At 41.8% G+C, this 8,139-nt stretch overlaps 1 protein-coding gene across 1 annotated transcript in view; it reads left to right on the forward strand.

The window, feature by feature from the left end:
- ptprq (protein tyrosine phosphatase receptor type Q) overlaps positions 1–8,000 on the forward strand; it is a 33,983-nt gene extending 25,983 nt beyond the window's left edge. Inside the window, exons 45-60 of the mRNA XM_037451287.2 lie at positions 325–483; positions 690–981; positions 1,073–1,146; positions 1,250–1,349; positions 1,566–1,694; positions 2,780–2,824; positions 3,421–3,447; positions 3,668–3,749; positions 4,210–4,300; positions 4,411–4,487; positions 4,657–4,791; positions 4,986–5,111; positions 5,384–5,529; positions 5,657–5,792; positions 7,167–7,290; positions 7,392–8,000. Coding sequence (XP_037307184.2) covers positions 325–483; positions 690–981; positions 1,073–1,146; positions 1,250–1,349; positions 1,566–1,694; positions 2,780–2,824; positions 3,421–3,447; positions 3,668–3,749; positions 4,210–4,300; positions 4,411–4,487; positions 4,657–4,791; positions 4,986–5,111; positions 5,384–5,529; positions 5,657–5,792; positions 7,167–7,290; positions 7,392–7,429 — 1,781 coding nt within the window. The 3' untranslated portion in view covers positions 7,430–8,000. The remainder of the gene's footprint in view (positions 1–324; positions 484–689; positions 982–1,072; positions 1,147–1,249; positions 1,350–1,565; positions 1,695–2,779; positions 2,825–3,420; positions 3,448–3,667; positions 3,750–4,209; positions 4,301–4,410; positions 4,488–4,656; positions 4,792–4,985; positions 5,112–5,383; positions 5,530–5,656; positions 5,793–7,166; positions 7,291–7,391) is intronic.
- The last annotated feature ends 139 nt before the right edge of the window (positions 8,001–8,139 follow it).

Genomic DNA, 8,139 nt, shown 5'->3' on the forward strand with positions numbered 1-8,139 from the left:
GCAGTGCCATTCCAGGTCTATTCTAGCACAGCAAATATGGCTTTGCAATATTGTCAGATGTGTATTGATGATGTAAAGGACTGATTCGTGCACTGTTTTTAATGACCTCTATGGAAGTGCATCAAACTAATTCCACATCTTTACTGGTTTAACATTACATGTCATGTTTTTTAGCTGATGCTTTATCCAAAGCGACATACAATAAATGTATCTCAACCAGAGGGGTACAAACTATTCACGCAACAACCTCTCTCTGTTTGTTTGTTTGTTTGCGTATGTGTGTGTGTGCTGGCTCCTCTGGGCTCACACATGTGTGTGTTCCAGCCCCGGCCAAGCCAACCCTAAGACCTAAGGCAATGCTAGGCAATGGAGGGGTTGCCATGGTAACCCACAGGAGTATCACCATCCGCATGCCTGCCTGTTTCTATAGGGATGACAACGGACCAATCACAAAAATCCAGGTCATCGTGGCCGAGTCAGGGGGTATGACTCCTCAGAAACATTGACATCTGTCACTTTTAGCTGAATAGACTTGGGTATCGGGCCTTGCTTTTGGCTTCAAGCCTCTGGTGGAATCTTGTACAAGTCTAAATGTATGCAAAAGCCAAAGGGCTTGAAGTCAGCAGAAATTTGACTCATTCGCCCTGTGATTCCCTTTCTCTCTAACTGACTTACTCATCCTGTCACAGTGAAGGACATCCAGAACCTGACCAACTGGAAGAAGGCCTTCTTTGATCGTCCTGCTCCTTACCTGTCCGACACGGGGTTCCCCAACCCGCCATGTCCATTGGAGGACGGGTCAGTGCGCACGATCACACAGATCAGAGGTGGTCGTGGTGTGTCTGCGGGGGGGCGGCCTGCGGTGAGACTAGATCCCACTACGGAAGAAATGTACGTGATCGGTCGGAACGATGACTGTATAAAGGAGAACAACACTGACATTTACTGCAATGGGCCTCTGAAGCCAAACACCGTCTATGTGTAAGTGCAGCGCACATTTACCAGCACAACAATTTAAAATCAACATGTTTTATAATATTAAGCTGACAGTGGACTGCTCCATATTTAACAGGTTCAAGTTCAGAGCCACAAATATCAAGGGTCAATACACAGACTCACAGTACTCAGATCATGTCAAAACTGCAGGTATTAATACTAATCTCTGTACTTCTCTCAATCTATTTTTTCAATGTATAACTTCCATAGTTCTGTGTGATGCTGTCACCTCTATCTCCTCTTCTCTCTGCAGTGGACGGACTGTTGACCAGAGAAGAGCAGATCATTTTGGGTGTTTTGCTCTCCTTCTTTTTGGCTGTGTTGCTCATCGTCATCATCTGTGGCTCGGTCAAGTAAGCCGGCAGCTGGAATTCAATCATTTGCCAACATCCATTTGCAACATTGATTGCAATTTAGTGTTAATGCACAAAAATTACAATCTGCAGTGTAATGAGCAAAACAATACAAATTTCAACTTGCATGATTTACAATACATCTGTTTCCTTGTGTGTATGTTTTACTCTGTGTTTACATTGGATTTAACTAAATCTGTTTGTTTGACTTGTTAGAATCCATCAGCGCAAGAAAGAGGGCGGGACTTACTCACCCAGAGAGGCAGAGATCATAGAGACCAAGTGTAAACTGGATCAGCTGATTGCTGTTGCAGATCTGGAGCTGAAACAGGAAAAGCTCAACCGGTGAGTCTCTGTGTTCAGCTGTAATCTCAAAGTGCCCCATTGCCGAGTATAACGGGCACATTTTTGGCAGCCGGGACTGGCGGCACACTACAGGATGCTGGAGTTCAGGCCGGATTTAGCTGCTGCAGGCACGATTTTAAACCCTAGTCAACAAGACAAAAATCTCAGTTACCTTTATGTGCGCTTATGTCAGCACAAAGCCTTTTAGTGGTGCAGACTTCATCAGCGGTATGAAATAACACAGCATCATTGGGATTTTGTAGTTTAGCTTCGGTTGTCTGAAGAACAGACAGCTCATCCTCCATTTTCAACCACCCTCTCATACAGATTGAGCGTCAACCCCTTCTCTTTTTCTGCTTTGACACAAATAAGTGCTCTGACATTTAGTATGACAATTTTGGTGTATTTTGGTGTTTTGGCGTTGATGGCAAAGAGGAATCTACAAGAGAATATGAGTATTACAATGAAAAATTATATTATTTTTAGACTTTTTAAAGTAGATAAACACTAACCAATGAGCATAAACCTCCTGAACAATCTCCATCCAATCATCTATAGAACGGTATAAAATGTGGCTGGTCTTCAAGGAATTAAATAAAAAACATTTAAAACAGAGGGACCCTCAAAATAACTAAATAAAAGGGCTTCTTCTTGCCAGACAGCTGCACCTTATCTTTATGTTTCAAGTAATATAATATAGAAAATATTTACCCTTATTAAACTTCAAAGACAACATTTTTGCTGTGACTCTTTGTAGTCCTGAAAAAGGAGACAGGGCTTTATGATACTTTGCTTGCCACTCATTTAAAATATCCACAAAAAAGCAAGATTGTAGGTTTGCTACCATCGCATGTTGGGATCACCACTCGGCTGCACCACCTCTCTTGTAAGCTGCATTATTGAGATTGTTTGTTGCTCTGCTTTGTTGGAGCCGAGATCTGTACAAACACATGGTTAAGTGTTGGTTATATAATAACACACTTCTTCCTTTCACGCAATGGCACAAATCATTTTCCTTTCACAACACTTGCATCAACTTACCTTGGCTTTGTTTTTCTCAAACTAAGCAATTTTCTTTTCACCAGGTATTCTTCCTTCTTCTTTAGGCGGAAAGAGATATATGTCATCCAGTAAGTTTGGCTTTTTGACGTGGATGTGCTCTGTTTGCATGCTGCATTTCACTTGATTTGTCAAGTTAACCAAAATGCTTTTACTCATCTATTGGCATTGCTTATAATCCTTTGGTGGATGTCACCAAACAAAGGACATCAGCGTGTCAGCCTTTCACCTCTTCCTCTTCCCTCACTGGCAGGGTTTGCAGAGCTATGCAGACACTTCTCTGCTTGAGACTATTTTATTTTGTTTACCCACTCGCTATCTAAAAATTGCTCTGAAGCCATGGCGGCCTTAGAGGGCATAAATGGAAAACAATAGATCTGCATAGTCTTCAGTATCGCAAAGAAACAACTTCCTAAGGGGGAATGACCACATGTTTCATTCTAAAGAAAAATCAGAGTATCAACATCAGTGGACAGTCAAAGTGGACTTGATTATGAAATAGTTTAACCTCCTTTGCTTTAACCTACCATGCCATTTACTCTCTGCAATGACAATCAGTTCAGTTGTCATGGGCAGAAATCCCACAAAGTGGTTTGTGACTTTTTCATTTGGTCACTTTGGTCATTTTTTTTTCGTTGGTTGATCTTTGCTGTCTATTTTTGTCCAGGCTGCTCAGCTACAGGAAATCACTCAAGTAAGTCACCCCGACAAATCATATTAATATACACACAATAGTTGCAGCATAGATCAATAGACCTATTGATCAATAATCCTATTCATCTATGTCTATAAAGTATTAGTATGTTTTATCAAATAATAAACTAGCAGAAAAAGCATGTTGTTGGAGAGTTTCCATACATATCGCTCTGTTCCTCATGTGTGTATGTGTATTTCTGCACTCACCTCTCTGTCAGGCCCGTCAACAAGAAGTCTTTTCTGCAGCACGTAGAGGATCTGTGTGCCAATGACAATGCCAAGTTCCAGGAGGAGTTTGCTGTAAGAGTTTTCCTACAAACAATGTGCTTATCACACATGTGTAGAATGGAACGTCAAATCAATCAATACCGGCTTTTTTACTCTTCTTTTTTTTGCTTTGGAGTATTCAGAGAAACATTTCATGAGCGATGCAAATTGTCCAAAACTGCCCTATTCTAAATATTACATATTGCTTTATTTATTATTGTTAGCTAATGGTGAAGTCATAAAAGTGTCTGGAGGTGCGTGCCCTCTACCTCTAATGCAGCCATCGAAGACCCCAACTTGGATCCTTCCGGTGGTATCTTCATTTCAACAGCATTTGAAATTTCTACCATATACCAATAACTTTGAAGTATATGTGTGAAAGAGAACCTTTACTTTTATCTTTCGACGAAGTTCAAAATGTCTATTTTAAGAATACAAGCGCTGACATTGCCTGCTTTTTTGAATACTGATGTGCTAGATATTATCTCCCCAGGAGCTTCCAAAACTGCTGCATGACCTGGCCACCACAGATGCAGACTTGCCCTGGAACAAATCAAAGAACCGCTTCCCCAACATCAAACCTTGTAAGTGGTCAGGCTGAGAAGGATTTTTTCCAGAGTAAAGATAATCATAGTGTACCCAAATGATGTGTGTTAACTGCGTCTGGATTTCATGTGTTTCTACCCCACACCAGACAATAACAACCGAGTGAAGCTGCTGTCTGAACCGGGATCTGCGGGCTCTGACTACATCAACGCCAGCTTTGTCTCAGTGGGTACCAGCTATTCGATGCTAAAAACCAAATTGTTGTTCTAGACATTTCCCAGTCCTTTGGTGATTCTGTAGGATAGATAGCCTTTTAGAGCTTTTTTCTTTGTGGGTGAATATTGTTTTATAGTTTCAAGTTATTGTCACCTGCCTCTCTTTTTCTGTATTCTAGGGCTACCTTTGTCCCAATGAGTTCATCGCCACCCAGGGTCCCCTGCCGGGCACAGTGGCTGACTTTTGGAGAATGATCTGGGAAACGGGAACACACACCATCGCCATGCTCACGCAGTGTTATGAGAAAGGCAGAGTGCGTCATGGGAGATTTACCACTGTTATGAAATAGTATTCAGAGGACAGGCGGGGTGACGCTTTAGGCTCCTCAACAACTCTGTCCCCAGGAGGGTGATATCTGCTGCAAATATATGATGTGTATTTATGTGTGTGTGTGTGTGTGTGTGTGTGTGTGTGTGTATGTGTGTGTGTGTGTGTGTGACAATTCAGATTCGGTGTCACAAGTACTGGCCAGAGGACAATAAGCCAATGTCAGTGTTTAGTGACATTCTCATCTCAAAAGTGTCAGAGGAAGTCCTTCCTGATTGGACTGTCAGAACCCTGAAAGTAGAAAAGGTGACCAACACCCCCCCCCCACACGAACACACAGTTGTTTCCAGTCTTTATTCTAGGCTGAGCTATTTTTCTCCTGGCTATTATTTCATAATGAACTGACAGAAATGAGACTCGTCTTAGTTCATCTCTTCCATGTCACTGTAAATATATTCCCAAAAACGTCCTATTGCCTTTAAGAGCCTTTTGTGTCGAGTTATTTGTCCCAAACAGAAAACCTTTTGCTACTTTCATATTTATTGCACTTCATTTCTTGTTTAAATTCCTCTGTGCAGCACGGGCACTTTATTTTGGTTCGCCACTTCAACTACACATCGTGGCCTGAGCATGGAGTCCCAGAGTCCTGCAGCACTCTCATTAAGTTTGTGAAAGCTCTCCGATCCAACAGACACAACAACACCACTATAGTGGTCCACTGCAGGTATCGTACCACGTCATACATTAAATGATAAATTATAGCCAGGTCCTCAAAGGAAACTGTATTCTGTTCTGTTTTTGATGAGAAAGAGGAGTTTCATCAACAAAGTGCCTCTCTCATTATTCTTCAGTGCTGGTGTGGGAAGAACAGGTGTGTTTATCGCGCTGGACCACGTCATTCAGCACGTCAGAGATCACGACTTTGTGGATGTCTATGGCCTTGTGGCGGAACTCCGCAGTGAGCGGATGTGTATGGTACAGAATCTGGTAAGTTCAGTTCAAAACCAATTATCTATCTTGTTCTTGTGGTTGAATGTTCCCACACCAGAGAGAATAAACAAAAGACATGGAGCCGTATTATACAGCATGTTGTCTTGAGTTGGTTCAGTACACTTAAGAATCATCAAAGGCTCACAAATGGTGGCCTAGTTGTTCTACTTCTTGTTTTAAAATTCATGTCCTGCTGTGATCCGATCCCCAGGAGAAAACATTTTTTAAATTATTGTATTGACTAAGGAAATGATCTGGCAGTGGATTAAAGACACATGCTGAGCAGGATCCCCCCCGTTGAAACAGAACCGGATTCAAGCATTGCTTGCAGAGCAGCGGTGTGTCTCTGCAGGGACCCTCTTCTTAGGGCCTGTGCTTTTCCTCAGTACTATGGTTTTATTATTTCTATCCATCGTTTCATTCGGCTGTGAAGTATGAGCCTGGAGTGTCTGCAACTACAAGAGCCGCTTGATTCTCTGAGACAGCAGAGATAAGGCCAGCTGCATGATGCTGCTTGCTGGTCCAGCCATACAGTATATGAAAATGAGCTTCGGCTTGGAGAGGCCATCATTAAAATCAATTAAAAGTTACGAGCGTTGTCGCAGACACTTTTAAACAAGCCCTATTTTGTACACTTTCATCTTAAATACTCAATGTCGAAATGTAAACAAGAGCAAACGTTGAATTTATTGTAAATGTAAATCAGAACTAGCAAAGATTCATTCATATTTCCAGGATCCTATTTTGCTTTCTACTGTGGAGACCGATATGAATAAATCTGTATTATGAATTGAGCTATGAGGTCAAGAGGTACATTTTGCTTCAAATTCAGCTTCATGTGATACAGCAAGGTAGAGAAGTAAAATGAATTGTTGGGCCACTTTGATCAGGTCTGCTCTCAAGTCCTCTCCTCGAGTCAAAAGCAATCCACTGATCTAATTTGGCATATGGTTTCGGTTAATTCGGCTTAACAAATAGACCCTGATAGAAAGTAAACCAAATTCCTTCAGGGGTGAAGGTTATTATTCATTGTCCATCGCAGTCCAATCAAAAGGGTTGCTGTGTGCATTCATCTGAAGTCTGCCAGTATCAAACGCCCATCTCTCTCCACTCAGCGGGTTAAGCACTAATGAATATGCTCTGTGCCAAAAAACAGGAGGAAGCCTGAAAACCTTTTTTCAGTAAATGCACCAGGTGAAACGCTATCTCGAAATAAGATATACAGTCAGACAATTGGGCTCAAATCAGGTTTATATGTATGAAAAAGTCAGGAGCATAATCCAGTAGGACACCTGATTCAATTCTACATCAAGTTCATTTTGTTTGGATATCTGCTCAGTGTCTGTGAATGTATATCTATGTGTGTGTCAGGCTCAGTACATCTTCCTGCACCAAAGTACTCTGGAACTTCTAAACAGCAAAGGCAACAGCCAATCCATCTGGTTTGTCAGCTATTCAGCTCTGGAGAAGATGGACTCCCTCGATGCCATGGAAGGTAAACCACATATGAACACACTCCCATGCAACAACACACTTGAATAAACACACGCTCGCCACAGCACAGTGCTCACTCCACACCTTTGTACTGGTCTCAAGGTGATGTTGAGCTGGAATGGGAAGAGACCACCATGTAAAGACTGACTGAGGGGATACGGTTGCCTGGGGGAGAGTGAGGCCTCTAGGGAAGTAATCTGTGCTGACTCTGGAGCAGCCGCTTCCACCACACAAGGTCGGAGGGAGGAAGAGGAGGAGGAGGAAGAGGAGGGGAAACAGGATGCGAACGGCAATGTTTGAACTGAGCGATATGCCAGTCAACTAAGACTTTGTTGCTCCATTTCAACCCACTTCTCAGTTACGGTCCTCCATTTAATGAACTTGTTGTCCACTTGTTTTCAAATCGAGTAAAAGTCACAAAAGGCAGATAGTGACAAAGAATTCCCAAAATTGTGGGGAGAAAAGAGTAAAGCGTTGAGCTGACTGATAGCCCTATCACATTTGTGAGCCTATACCTTGCACAAATTGATTTCACTGAGCATTGTAAGTATTATATTGATATTACCTATGTTTTTGTAAGCTAATTTATTCAGCCAAAACGGTGTTTTAGTTTCAGTCTCGTTTTAATTCTGTTGAAGTGTTGGCAGCATTTCTGTATTGTTTATGCTTTCTCAAGAGTGATTTGCAAAAATAAAAGTACATTTTATTTTCTCTCTGGCCATGATACTTAACGCTAAAACATTCAAACTTTCCGGCAAGACTGCTTAATAAATTAGGCTGTTGTCTACACCGTACAAAATTACACATTACCAACTTGTTCAGAGGACAAACTCAGGAAGCATTGAAAATG

The sequence above is a fragment of the Pungitius pungitius genome, chromosome 6 (genome assembly GCF_949316345.1).
Source record: "Pungitius pungitius chromosome 6, fPunPun2.1, whole genome shotgun sequence".
Taxonomy (NCBI): Eukaryota; Metazoa; Chordata; class Actinopteri; order Perciformes; family Gasterosteidae; genus Pungitius; species Pungitius pungitius.